This window comes from Simochromis diagramma, unplaced genomic scaffold (assembly GCF_900408965.1).
Source record: "Simochromis diagramma unplaced genomic scaffold, fSimDia1.1 OVJJ01000419.1, whole genome shotgun sequence".
Lineage (NCBI taxonomy): Eukaryota > Metazoa > Chordata > Actinopteri > Cichliformes > Cichlidae > Simochromis > Simochromis diagramma.
The window spans coordinates 660,722-674,715 of record NW_024387244.1 but is presented as its reverse complement, the minus strand read 5'-3'; the positions used below and the strand labels follow the sequence as shown (position 1 = coordinate 674,715).

The window sequence follows — 13,994 nt, the reverse complement described above, 5'->3', positions numbered from 1 at the left end:
TTCACAACCACAACTTTATTGACATCTGCAGCATGAACGCAGCGATGAGAAGAGAGAAGAGGAGCCGCGTGTGAACTGTGGGATGACTTTATTTCTTTAGTGCTGGTCAAAGCACCACAAGAGTTCCCACCAAATATTTCCCATTGTAAAATTGCTCTTGGGCAATCAGATCATAGAAAGCATAGATGACCACCAAGACACAATGTAATCTGATTACTCAAACCACTCGTTGATGTGGCCTGGGAGACATTTGAGCACATATTTATTGTGAAAGCTGTCTGCTGCCTGTCTGGCAACAGCCTGCCTGAGACTTTGGGATCCTTTGGGACTGAAGCAGTAACAGAATATGAGTAGGTATGATCATAATAACAGCAGGTGACAGCAATGAAATTGGTTTTATCCTCAGAAAAAAGCTGAAATAAGGCGTGTCGTGTGAAACATGTTTGGCAAACGACTTCTTTTGGTCTTATTATTCAATTATTTTGAAATTTGGTTGAAAAACGAGCCCTCGTGCTGTTTTGTTGATTTCATTATTTATATTGCCATTTGTTTGTTTGACTCGTGCAGAGTGAAGGAGTAAGAGTTTAGTGTTTGCAAAGCTTGTAAAAAACAAAAGGACAATTGTGGCGTGTACGTCACGGATTCGCAGGAAACCCGTGTTTAGTGAAATCTCCCTCACAATCAGACCAGATCCTGTGGGAGCGTTTTATTGAACAAGCGGCCACAATGAGAGCTTTCATTGTTAGAGGAGTCGTGTTTTGGAGCGGTTGAGATGTCGTGGGTGTCTGATCACACAGTACCTGAACCCACCGGGACACCTGTTGTTTTCTGAGCTCGGTCTGCTTAACAGCCTCTGCTTTTTACCCTCCTTACCCTGTTTCTGCCTCGCCTTTCATTTTTCTTCCATAAATACAGTGGAAAGGCTTTGGCTCAAAACCAGCTGTTAGTGCTGAACAAAGAAACACTTAACAGCATCTGGGAGACATAATCACTGCACAGAGACCTCACTGTTGCCCTCAGATTCACATGCATTTACTCCGGTTTTCACATATAAAAGTCGCAATTAGATTAAAAAATGAATATTGCACTCTAGCTTATCTACATGTATGTGGGAGTTTTTCCCGTGTACACACAGTCGTGCACACGCAGCAGACTCGATGGCTGTTCGCAGACATTTATTCAGGTGACACACGTTTCCTTTCACACACACAGGCAGTCCCTCAAGCGCTGGAGTAATGTCTGGCTTGCTGTTGCTGACGTCAGGTTTATTTGCCTGGGCTTTTACAGCCTCACCTCGGCCTTCGGCGGGGGGAGGACAGCCTGTAGCTGCACACTGAGATGCAGGCACATAGAGACAAAGGACGCGTGGATTTAAGTTACACACTCTTCACTCCTGCAAAGACAAACACTTACACCAGGCTTTTCACTTTTCTAGCTGATCGCATTCAGCACACTCGCTTGTGCGTTACTGCACGAGCTGCACCGATGCTGTAATTATACAGTAATTACATATATGGATAAATAAGCGTAACACACCATAAAACTTTGGGTTCCCTCATCATGGAGCAACAAGGACCTCTCTCACAGGATAATACAACTTGAGCTCGACGCTGCCGTACCTCGATGCTCTCAGACCAGCATAAGTCTGAGTCCCGCCGTGCTGCGTTTGGCTTTTATCCTGTTCTGAATTTAGCCTCAGGTCTAGTCGTAATTTCTAGACTGAAAGCAACTGTGGTTACTACATTTACCCCGTACTGTTTATTTCTTTTTTTCATTGCACAACAGGACTCATTTTAATGGAAACATTAACTGTGCATGAATTTATTTTCTTTGCTTATTTCATACATTTTATACCCACTTACTGGCAGCCACGCTGGAGGCTCGGCTGGCAGTGCAGGCTGTCCACCAACAGGGCTTCATTTTCAGCTTTTTCTGCTTAACCATGGCCAAGACACCAAATGTAAGAGCGAAGGAGACGTGCATGAAAAGGTTCTGTGTTAGTCTGCACGTGTCCCGTTCCCAGCCTGTGATTGTTGTTCTTAGTTTCTTCTGTTTGTTTGATATTTTGTAATCTGATTGGTTGTTTTGATGTTACCTTGATGCATTGGTCAGCCGGATGTGCTTTCCTTCTCCGAGCCGTGTGGTTTACTGCGTGATTGTTCCTGCTATTTACACGTTTGGCTGATGAGCTCGAGTTTTAGCCAGAACAGAACAAACCAGAAGTGAAGTAATTCCACTTTGTCAGGCTGCAGATCCATTTGGTTTCCCCCGAGGGAGAAACTCTTGCTCCAGTGTAATAAACTTTTACTGCAGCGTGCTACTGCATCCTAACAAAGAACTGAACATTTGAACATCAGCAGATGTGCTCCACGATCAGATGAACGGAGGTATTTATGATGTAACGGCCTCTTTCAGACATCGACGAATGCAGCACCGTTCCCGGTGTGTGCGACGGAGGAGAATGCACCAACACCGCCGGTAGCTACGTCTGCACCTGCCCACGAGGCTACATCTCCAGCACAGATGGCTCCAGATGTGTGGGTGAGTCACACATAAACAGTTTCGACGTTTCTTTCTCTTACAGTTGTGCACTTCCTCCCCCCCTGGCTCGCTAAGAGCTCCACATCTGGCTGGTAACCTCCCTCCCTCCCTCCTTCGCCGCTTCCTGTGAGTGGAGTTCTGGTGAATCGAGCGGCAGACCTGTGGTCGCCATGTGCGGGAAAACAAACTTACACACATTATTTGTCCTTGACAGCATTAATCTGCTCTAATGTTAGCATCCCTGTGACTCACTCACACACAGTGACTCACACACAGTCCGTAACAAACTGACATGTCGAGTCAGACTCTGGAGTATTAACGGAGACCGTATGGACGAGGATTAGCAAACATGCAAAGGGACAGTTGATATTTTATTCTTATAAGACTTATGAGCCTCGTAATATGATTTACTTGTGAAAGTGGCCTCTCTATGCAACATCATTTTAGGAATCAGTGTGTGATGATGTGACAAAACTGCAAACAGGGGCACTTTCATGATTAAATAAAAAGTATGAGCGAGTACAAAGTTAATATATACACGTTTTCTGCTGCTTTCCCATATGGACTCCCCTACAATCCTCCCCCCATATGGAGCTTCAGTGAAACGCAGCATTAATATGTCATTTTGCTCCAAAACGGACGACATCAGAGGGAAAAGCAGCCTCTTTGCTTCCATCGTGCTTTCTTAAACTTAACATTCCTATATTTAAGTTATTTCCTAGTTTCACATATGTCATCCATCATCCGTGGAAGGTATTTGGCTCGCTGACTTTGTTTTGGAAAAAGTGGAGCTTTGTGTGAAAATGTCAAGAAGAGCCTCGCGCAGATGTGCAGATGTGTGCATCCGTACGGCGCGTACACAGAGTGCGGGAGATGTCACAGGTAGAGAGCTCGCAGTCATGTAGGGGATTGTTGAGCATCGAGCACGTGGTGAAAGAAACAAAGAGCGAAGAGATTCAGACAAAAGCTGTCACCTCTAAAGTCAGGCCTGAGAAGTGAAATGCACGTCCCTGCACGACTTCAAACCTTGCTAATCGATACGTGTGCTGACGACCTCCATCTCTCAAAGAGAAATGTGGTTTCTTTAGATCGATCGGTCAGCGTCGTACATGAAAAAGGGGTCGTGCACGTGTCTGTGGTATGTTTGTATCACACTGACTCAGTGCTCCAGTCACCGAATTCAGTCCTTCTCCATCTGTTTGTCTTTACACGAGGCCATTTTTCTCCCTTTATCACTTTCAGCCCCGTTATTCTCCTTTCCCCTCAAGTAAGACCTTATTCTCTCACTTTATTCCCGTCTCTCTCACACCGTCCTTCTTCTGCCTGAAGCATGGCTCGCACCACAGCTCGTTCCCTCAGCTAGCAGCTCAGTGATTTACTCTGGAGCTCATTTTATCTGTAAGTGGAACAGTTCTCTTATTCTGTCTCCTTTTTTAAAAAACCCAAACTGGAATACTCTCACACTCCCATCCTCCTCCATTTTCCCCATTACAGCCCTCTGACATCCACATCCTGAGCCTTACTTCTGTGGTTGCGGTTTGATGTTGGTCTTGCTCCTGTACATCCTTGGAAAGGCTCGATTGAGAGGAAACCAAGAGGAGATCAGTGAACTTATCCCAACCAATCAAAAAGCCCACAAAACTGGGCTTAAAAACAGAAGACAATCTGAGCTTGTTTCCTCAACATGTGACCGCTGGGCTCTCAGCTCCATACATGATCTCTTTGGTTTTTGTGGTTAGAGTAAATTCACAGGAGTGAATCATTTTTACAGAGCATACTGTTTGTTTGCTCTCGTGTTTTAGAAGCAGCATGTTTGTTCTCGTCTCTGCTGGATGCGCTGTGCTGTGATGAAGTGGACCGCTGGGACCTGTTGGGGCCGCTGACAGTAATCAGAGCCTAATGCTCCGTCACACAGTGAAAGTTTGGAAGAGAAAAAGAAAAGAAGACCTGTCCAGTCAGTCAGTCTGTAAAAACACCTCACCAAATGAAAGCATATGCTCGTGCACTGGAGCAACACTAGTGAGCAAACCAACATCTGGATCCAATCGAAGTCATCACCATCCTCATCAGCACCTCCCTCCCCGCTCCCTTTCTCCTCCACCGTGCCTAAAGCTCCGTCGTACCGTCTGGATCTTATAGTTTGTGGAGTTGGTTGCGTGCACTGTGTACTTGCATGTGTGGAAAAGCATATGTTTGTGAATATGTATGGAAGGTATACCTCAGTGCTGCCTGCAAACATGAGCCTGCGTGCTGCACTGTATATGTGTCTCGCAGCACAGCACCGCATGTTCTTTCTAATTGGCAAGAACTGCGCCACATGGAACTGATTAATTCCAGACTGCTGGCTCATTAGTGAGTTAATCGACTTGCACTCCTCCCTCAGCCCCTGACCCCCACCCTGCTCCCTAGTTTTTCCTTTTCTTAAACATCTCCTTCACGTTTGTCTTGCAGTTTATAAAAAGATAAAAATGCCACTTTGCCTTGATTTTTTCTGTCTTTTGGTTTTTGCTTCCCCCTCAGTCACCTCCTTACATACGCTCACTGAAGCCCCGCCCCACATTCTGCCCCATTGACCCCGACCTGGCCGACTGTAACAAATAAGACCTCTCTTTTGGAGGCCCTTCAGATGCCTGCTGTTAGTTGAAAGCCCAGGCAACCTTTCCCACTGCTAACCTATAAAGAAACTTCCTCCCAGGCACCACACAGAGGGCAGCACAGCCTTCTGACCTAAACTTGTGTTGATTTGAATGTTTTAAATCGTAACTCAGCGGCCTGCGACAAAGCTTTGTTTTGCTGTCCTGTTTGCATGAAGTCTTTAAGTTGTTGCTGTATTTTCAGCAACCTGATATTCTTCTCTTTCTTCAGATCAGCGTGCGGGAACCTGTTTCTCTGCTCTGGCAAACGGTCGCTGTGCTGCAGATCTGACTGGTCAGTACACCAAGATGCAGTGCTGCTGTGAGACGGGACGATGCTGGGCTTTAGGGCAGATCCCTGAGATGTGCCCCGTCAGAGGCTCTGGTGAGTATATGTTCAGCTCATTTGTATTCATATAGCACCGACACAACAAGGTCACCTCGAGGTGCTTCGTGTTGTGAGGAAAAGGTTTTACAATAATGGAGCGAAAACTCCACAATCAAATGACCCGCTACAAACAAGCACTTGTCAAGGGTGGGAAGGAAGACCTCCCTTTAAACAGGAAGAGACCCTGGCCCAGGGAGGTCTTCCCTCTCTCAGATGGCCCCGCCCCTTCCTGAGCCTGGTCCTGCCAGAGGTTTCTTCCTCCCCACTGTCGCCAAAGCGCTTGCTCATATGATTGTTGGGTTTTTCTCTGTATGTATTATTGTAGGCTCTACTTTACAATAGAAAGTGCCTCGAGGCGACTGTTGATGTGATTTGGTGCTGTGTAAATAAAGTTGAATTGAAACAGAATCGCTGTGACTGGTTGGGTGTGAGGGGACAGGACAACAGACACGCTGTGGAAGCGATCCAGACAATAATAATAACTACTGATTAAATGCAGAGAGCTGCATAAACACAAAGGTGACTGATAAAGAAACACCCAGTGCATCATGGGAATCCCCCAGCAGCTGCCTGTTGCAGCATGACTGCTCCAGCTCTGACTGTAAGCTTTAAAAAAGCCTCATCACAAAGGTAGAGAGGGCGTCCTTCTCCCAAACCCAAACTGGGAGCTGTGGTCTGGAAGCTGGAGGCTCTGCCTCCCGTCTGTACTTCAGTTACACCATGTTGGCAACGCTTCTTAGAGAGTTTTTAGGAGAAGCTGATAATAAAAAATACATGTTGGCTCATTCTGTGAGATACAAATGAGATTAAAATAAGGAGAAACCATCCAGCACCTTCAGCACAGTCAAACTAAACGACGCTGTAAGCGTGAGGCTGTTTTGAGTTTGTGTTGCAGCTCTGACATAAAGGTAAGGGCATCATCCACTGATGAGCATGATGTCATGACCAAAGCGCAAACAAAGAAGCATGGAAAGGACTTATGTGGACATAATTACCCATCATCCCCCTGCTCAAGCTGCGTGAGACCATGTGACCCAGACTCTGTTGCAGAGTGCTCGCTCTCTTCCCCCGTTAAACTTCGGCTCGTGTGCTTTGATTTATCGGGACTTCCCAAACTAAGAGGTTAACATTTGTCCATGTTACCTGCTAAAAAGCACGTGTGCATACATAGCTGCATGTCTATTGTGTGCATGTCGTTTTCATCATATTACTCAGTCAGGTTCTACTCGATGGCCTCACTGCAGCTGAAGGAAGCGGATATTTCAGGTGGATCCACGCTGCAGCTTTAAGCGGTCGAGGCCTTTCAGTCCAAATCGCTGTAATAATCCACGTAAATGGTTTTTCTTGGCTCTCTGAATCCACTGATCTGTGCTCTGCTTTCTCTGGCAGATGAGTTCAGGCGTCTGTGTATTGTGGGCGTTCCTCAAGTACACGGTTTCTCTCAACACCACAATGGACACTACCCCTATGGATTCAAGTTCCCCAATGGCAACGGTAACGGAGGGATCGGCAACGGAGGAGGAACGTTTGGAAACAACGGGGGAGGAACGTTTGGGAACAACGGGGGAGGAACGTTTGGGAACAACGGGGGAACCGTCCAGCACATAAGTCTGTCCCTCTGTGCATCTGAATGATTCTTTTAAAGGAGATTTAGATGACAGACTTTGTGTCTGTGCTGTCTGCTTCACGGGCCTGTTTTGTCTCCTCAGGCACCGTTACTGTGAATGAAACGGTGGACGTGTGCAAACACTTTACCAACCTGTGTCTGAACGGACGGTGCATCCCAACGCCGACAAGCTACCGCTGCGAGTGCAACATGGGCTACAAACAGGATGTTCGTGGGGAGTGCATTGGTAAGAAACACGCTGCATGTTGTGGAGGGTACATGCAGCGCCGCAGTTAACTGCATGCACTGCACTGCCATCTTCTGCCAGTCTAAGGAACTTGATTCAAACGTGGGTCTGAAATGTGAAGCGTGGTGTTCGTGTTTATTCTGACCTTTTATGTGCTCTTATTTTCCCGCTCCAGACGTGGATGAATGTGTGAGTAATCCATGTGTCAATGGAGACTGTGTCAACACAGATGGATCATACCACTGCAAGTGCCACGAGGGGTATCAGGGAACCCCCACAAAACAGGCCTGCATTGGTATGTCTGTGAAAACAAAGTCACATCATAAAATCTGTGTTTTCCTTTCAAGTTTTTTACTTTCAGAGAGCATTTAAGGAGCCGTCTTTCTTCTTTTTAAGATATCGATGAGTGTATTGTGAATGGAGTGATGTGTCGCAATGGCCGCTGCGTCAACACTGAAGGAAGCTTTCAGTGCATCTGTAATGCTGGCTTTGAGCTCACCCCTGATGGAAAGAACTGCATTGGTAAGGAGCAAAACCAGAGACGGCTGAAGCTCACATAAGCCGGCAGCTCTATGAACGTTTCCTCTCGGTCCGCTCTAGATCACGACGAATGTGCCACCACCAACATGTGTCTGAACGGCATGTGCATCAACGAGGACGGCAGCTTTAAGTGCATCTGCAAGCCTGGCTTTGCACTTGCACCCAGCGGGCGCTACTGCACCGGTATGTCGATTTATTAGGTACAAACGCAGACTGACAGTCAGCCGAAGACGTTCTGCTTCAAAACGGCGATGACAGATTTGGTGTTGTTTGAAATTCTGCAGATTCTCCGTTGACCTTTTGAAGTTTTGCTTCAGTAGTCAGAGTATTTGAGGCTTCCCCCAAAATGCTTTTATGCAGAGCCCAGAAAAAGAAAGATTGATGAATTTCTGAATCTCTGTCGAGAGATTTTGTCTTCAACATTCAAGAGGAGCCGCCATTCCCATGACGATCGTACCATAGTACAGAGCGCTCGCACGGCCAAAACACACACGGCTAAACCAGATCATCTAAACTCTGAGTGACCTCGTTCTGTCTTCATGTACCTGCAGACTCTGCAAACATCAAACTAAACCAACACTATTCTTTCTTCATCGCTGTATACAGCAGGCTACTTTGAATAAAACTAAATAGAACAAAATAACTCTGCATGCACGAAAAGAACATTTGAAGCAGCTGTGAGAGAGTAATGCAAACAATAAATCATTCTGGAGGAAACCGGTTGTAATTCTGGTTGTTATAGTCTTGTATGACAAACCGAGCGTGACCCGATGTGATGCATTGGCACCGTCTCTCTGTCAGATATCGATGAGTGTCAGACACCTGGCATTTGCATGAACGGCCGCTGCATCAACTCCGAGGGCTCCTTCCGCTGCGAGTGCCCACCGGGCCTGGCTGTCGATGTGGATGGTCGAGTGTGTGTGGACACACACATGCGGACCACCTGCTACGGCGCTATCAAGATGGGCACGTGCTCGCGCCCGTTCCCAGGTGCAGTGACCAAGTCGGAGTGCTGCTGTGCCAATCCGGAACATGGCTTTGGGGAGCCTTGCCAACCTTGCCCTGCCAGAAACTCAGGTACCCTCTTTGGTCCATCTTACACTTGATTAGCAGTTATGGTCTGAAAATGATAACGAAGCCGAACATTCAGCTCGCACAAATCTAATTTTCATCACATCCTTTCTGCCCAGCTGAGTTCCAGGCCGTGTGCAGCAGTGGCATTGGCATCACAGCTGATGGCAGGGGTGAGCAGGAAGTTTGAAAGTAACCACAGTGTCGTTAAAAAATCTTCAGCATCATCTGAATAAAATATGATGTTTCCCAGATATCAACGAGTGCGCCTTGGACCCGGACATCTGCCAGAACGGCATTTGCGAGAACCTCAGGGGAAGCTACCGTTGCATCTGCAACGCTGGCTACGAGTCTGACACCAGTGGCAAGAACTGTGTTGGTGAGTCGGTCTGAAGTGGTTCGTAACTGCGCTTTTCAAAGTTAGCTGTGCTTTCAGTGCGAGCCACGTGGAGTAGCAGCGTATAGAAACTCATTTTTGACCACAACGTTTCTACTTTTGCAGTTTCAGCTGTTAGATACATGAAAATGTCAAAAAAGAAATAAGTGAACGGCTTAAATCACTGCACAAACATGAATGTGTTGGACTCATATAAGCTGCTGCAGTTGCAGATGTTCAGTGACAGGCCTACAGAGCTAGAGCAGCTAACGTTAGCTCAGCTGGTACATGTCAGAGAGTAAACATTACAGGTTCTGATGGTTTGCATGTTTGTTTCTTTGCATTACTCCTGTTTGGACGCAGTGACCAAACAGCACTCTGTTTCCTCTTTCTGGCAGACATCAACGAGTGTCTGGTGAACCGTCTGCTCTGCGACAACGGCCAGTGCAGAAACACTCCTGGCTCCTACACATGCTTCTGTCCTAAAGGGTTTGTTTTCAAGCCGGAGTCAGAGACCTGTGAAGGTGAGCGCACACACACACACACGATAACAAAATGCTGTGTGTGTGTCAAACAATGATGATGAATTAGAATCAGCTCTGACCTCAGCTGTGTGCTCGCCTGTGTTTCAGACATCAACGAGTGTGAGTCCAGCCCGTGCATCAATGGCGCATGTCGTAACGTGGCTGGGTCTTTCCACTGCGAGTGCACCCACGGCAGCAAGCTGGACTCCACCAACACCATCTGCGTGGGTAAGATCCTGCTCCTCCTCAATGGTCAGTGCAAATTAAGGAAGCGCTGCGGGGTCCAAGACACGGCTTGTGTGAGACAATTACACCAATAATTTCTTTTCCTTCGAGTGATTTTAGTCCACGTCTGCTCTCCACTTTTGTAAACAAACGCTGAGGTTTTCAGGAGCGATCCAGGAGGATTATCATCCTCAGATGGTCCCACAGACACAGCAACACACAAAAAGACTTTTCAGATAAACACTTGCATGCCTGGCCTTGATTCTTTACCTCAGAGAAATCTGCCACAGATTTAAAATGACGATTTTTAAGAGGTTTTATTTCGGAAATCTCTCTGAAGAAGCTACATGCCATCACTACAGCTGGAAGGGGGAATGAGTCATTGAATGAATGCTCATGCACAGCACATGAGCCGGTTGTGCTCGTCTCTGGTTCCTCTGGCTGAGTCCAACTTGCTATGTTGAGAGCCCGTCCCGTGGAGGATGGAGGAGGAAAAGGTTTTATTATTCAGCTGTGAGGCAGGAAGGAAAAGGCACAAACGGCTCGACAGACTCAGAGTAAAACTCCGAGCAGCTGTGCTGCAGACGCCTCACAACAAAACAACACAACACATGAAACTGGAAATCCAAACGAAAGAACTTTAGAGGCAAACACGACGACAGACTCACACAGAGAGGGAGACGCAGACATGAACACACAGGAAAATGAGGGAACGCAGCTGTGACCTGTTCCCTCATTCTGAGACAAGGAAAGCGAAACAAAACATAAAGCACACGAGGCAGGAGACTATCAAAATAAAACAGGAAACAACCGAGACACGAGCAGACTTTTTTCATACGGGGCCAATAAAAATACTGGGACACAAAAGCAGAGAGTGCAGGGAGGGGAGGGCGTGGTGACACACAAAGTGATACAGGAATAAAGAACAAGTTCATCTTTCAACTCATCGTAGGGCGTCTCCCACTCATGGTGCTCACATTTATTAAAACCATTACCAACATGGGACAGTCAGGACACGACAGACTGGGAGCAGGCTGGACACCAAAGGAAGCAGGAACTGGGAGTAACCAAGTCAGATGTGCTGCAAAATACTAAAAGCCCAACTGAAACTAGAATATGAATCTGTCTCCTAAATCTCAAAGACCGCGACTCCGTGTGCTTTTAGAGCAAAGCTGTCACTGCGACAGCGATACTTTACTCACGCTGTTGTTCTTTGGCTCTACAGATAGCATGAAGAGTACCTGCTGGCTTACGATTCAGGACAACCGCTGTGAAGTCAACATCAACGGAGCCACGCTAAAGTCTGAGTGCTGCTCCACGCTGGGAGCTGCGTGGGGCAGCCCGTGTGAACCCTGCGAGATCGGTCCGTGACTCGTAGATGTGTTAATTACAGCTACACACCTGTGGCAGTTTATTAAATCAAATATAAACCAAACTATTGCTTCATAGAAATACTTTACATCACATCTTGATTTCTCGTGGTTCTCAGACACTGCTTGTTCCCGCGGATTTGCTCGTATGAAGGGCCTCGTCTGTGAAGGTGAGAACATCTGATGTCTAACTGAGAACTGACCTGGAATCATTACTTCCTGTAACGTGTGCCTGCAGATTGCTTCAAAATATTGTTTTGATTCTCCAAATGCAGACATTAACGAGTGCGAGGTGTTCCCCGGAGTATGCAAAAATGGCCGCTGTGTGAACACCCAGGGCTCGTTCCGCTGCGAGTGCGCCGAAGGTCTCACCTTGGACAGCTCTGGGCGCACCTGCGTGGGTAAGAGGACTGCCGTGAAATCAGACACCATCCTTTCTTCCAAAGTTCTGGGACAAATGACTTTCATTTTCAATTTTTCTAGACATGCGCAGTGAGCAGTGCTACCTGAAGTGGCACGAGGATGAGTGTGGCGAGCCGGTGCCTGGGAAATACCGTCTGGACATGTGCTGCTGCTCAGTGGGTGCTGCCTGGGGTGTCGACTGTGAGGAGTGTCCCAAACAGGGCTCACCTGAGTACAGAGCCATCTGTCCCCGAGGACATGGCTTTGCCAACAGAGGAGACATCCTGACGGGCAGACCCTTCTACAAAGGTCACTCTCCGCTTCCTGAATATGCACAGCTTCCATACGTTCTTTTGCTTCACGTTCTCTGTGTTTGTTTTCAGATGTGAACGAGTGTAAGGTTTTCCGTGGTCTGTGCACCTACGGCACCTGCAGAAATACCATCGGCAGCTTCCGGTGTCGGTGCAACAACGGATTCGCTCTCACCTCCGACGAGAGGAACTGCACAGGTGTGAACGATGGGCGCAGGCCGCAGCTAAGCGCAACGTCACCGTCTCCTGTAACCAGCACGCAGCGAGCACTCGTTCTGTGTTTGTGTTTCAGATATCGACGAGTGCCGAATCTCTCCCGACCTGTGCGGTCACGGTACATGCGTCAACACGCCCGGCAGCTTTGAGTGCGAATGCTTCGAGGGCTATGAGAGTGGCTTCATGATGATGAAGAACTGCATGGGTACGGATGAACCACGCTCAGAGAGTTTTGAGACGCCACACTGAAAGTGACGTCAGTCCAGCCGATATTTAGCTTTTCCCTTTGACTTCCTCTGTGTCCTGCTGTCTTTTGCCTCACAGACGTCGATGAGTGTGAGAGAAACCCACTGCTTTGTCAAGGAGGAACCTGCCTGAACACAGAAGGGAGCTACGAGTGTGAATGTCCCCCTGGACACGCGCTCAGCACAGATGGATCGGCCTGCGAAGGTGCGGCATGCGTCACGCTGCCAGTGCATTCATTCATCCTCCTAAGACGTCTTTAATAATTAACCAAAAACAGTTTCGTATCATTTTAAAGTCTCTGCACCTTGTTGTTGGTTCAGATGTGAATGAGTGCCAGCTGAGCGACAACTTGTGCAAGAATGGCCAGTGCGTCAACATGATGGGAACTTACCAGTGCTCCTGTGACACCGGTTACCAGGCCACACCGGACCGACAGGGCTGCGTTGGTGAGTAGAGCTAAAGTCATACTAGAGGGCGTGTGAAAGCGAGGCACCAGCAAAGATGATGGGAGCTCAGGAGGCGGAGCAGGTCATCTACTGATCAGGAGGTTGGAGGTCGTTCCCCGGCTGATCCTCCAGTCTGTACACCAGAGAAGAAGAAGTTGTATGAAGTGCTGCGAGTCTTCAGCTAGAGTAGAAAAGTTCACATAAGAACCAGACTGTTTAAGGCTGTGCAGTCATTTGGGTCCCGTCATCTGCGGCGCGGATGCAGCAGAGAAATAACCGAGACAAGCTTTAATGATTATCATGCAGGACAGAAACATGAGTGGGGGCGCAAAGGGAGACTGACACCGTTTATACAAAGAGCAATGAGGCAACAGGTGGGAACACAGCTGCAGACAACAAACCAAACAAGACAGGAAGCGACACTCAGCTCACGACACACTTACCAAAATAAAACAGGAAGAGAGGCACGACTGAACAGGAGGACTTCCACAAAGATGGGACTGCAGGAAGAGAATGGGAATGCTAAAGGGAACGAAGAGAACTAGAACTGGAGGAACCAAAGCCCCACATCAGAAGATAACAGAACTGAAAACATAAAATAAAACTATGACAGAACATGAACTTTAATCACTTAGAAACCCAAACGCCCGAATAACACAGACGATGCGTGTTTTCATTCATAGCTGCGACCTCTCATTGCAGATATCGATGAGTGCACCATCATGAACGGAGGCTGCGAGACCCACTGCACCAACTCAGAGGGCAGCTACGAGTGCAGCTGCAGCGAGGGATATGCACTTATGCCTGACCTCAGGACCTGTGCAGGTAAAGAGACAGCATGAAGGAGAAATG

The 13,994-nt window shown here is 47.6% G+C and overlaps 1 protein-coding gene across 1 annotated transcript in view; it reads left to right on the top strand.

Annotated features, from left to right (window-relative positions):
- The window catches only part of fbn2b (fibrillin 2b), a 65,116-nt gene that overhangs the window by 33,039 nt on the left and 18,083 nt on the right, over positions 1-13,994 (top strand). The window contains 21 exon segments of the mRNA XM_040052782.1: positions 2,416-2,541; positions 5,407-5,559; positions 6,952-7,170; positions 7,272-7,415; positions 7,591-7,710; positions 7,812-7,937; positions 8,016-8,138; positions 8,757-9,032; positions 9,146-9,199; positions 9,280-9,405; positions 9,801-9,926; positions 10,035-10,154; positions 11,377-11,514; positions 11,641-11,691; positions 11,797-11,922; positions 12,005-12,232; positions 12,307-12,432; positions 12,527-12,655; positions 12,775-12,900; positions 13,017-13,142; positions 13,845-13,967. Of these exon segments, the coding sequence (XP_039908716.1) occupies positions 2,416-2,541; positions 5,407-5,559; positions 6,952-7,170; positions 7,272-7,415; positions 7,591-7,710; positions 7,812-7,937; positions 8,016-8,138; positions 8,757-9,032; positions 9,146-9,199; positions 9,280-9,405; positions 9,801-9,926; positions 10,035-10,154; positions 11,377-11,514; positions 11,641-11,691; positions 11,797-11,922; positions 12,005-12,232; positions 12,307-12,432; positions 12,527-12,655; positions 12,775-12,900; positions 13,017-13,142; positions 13,845-13,967 (2,886 nt within the window).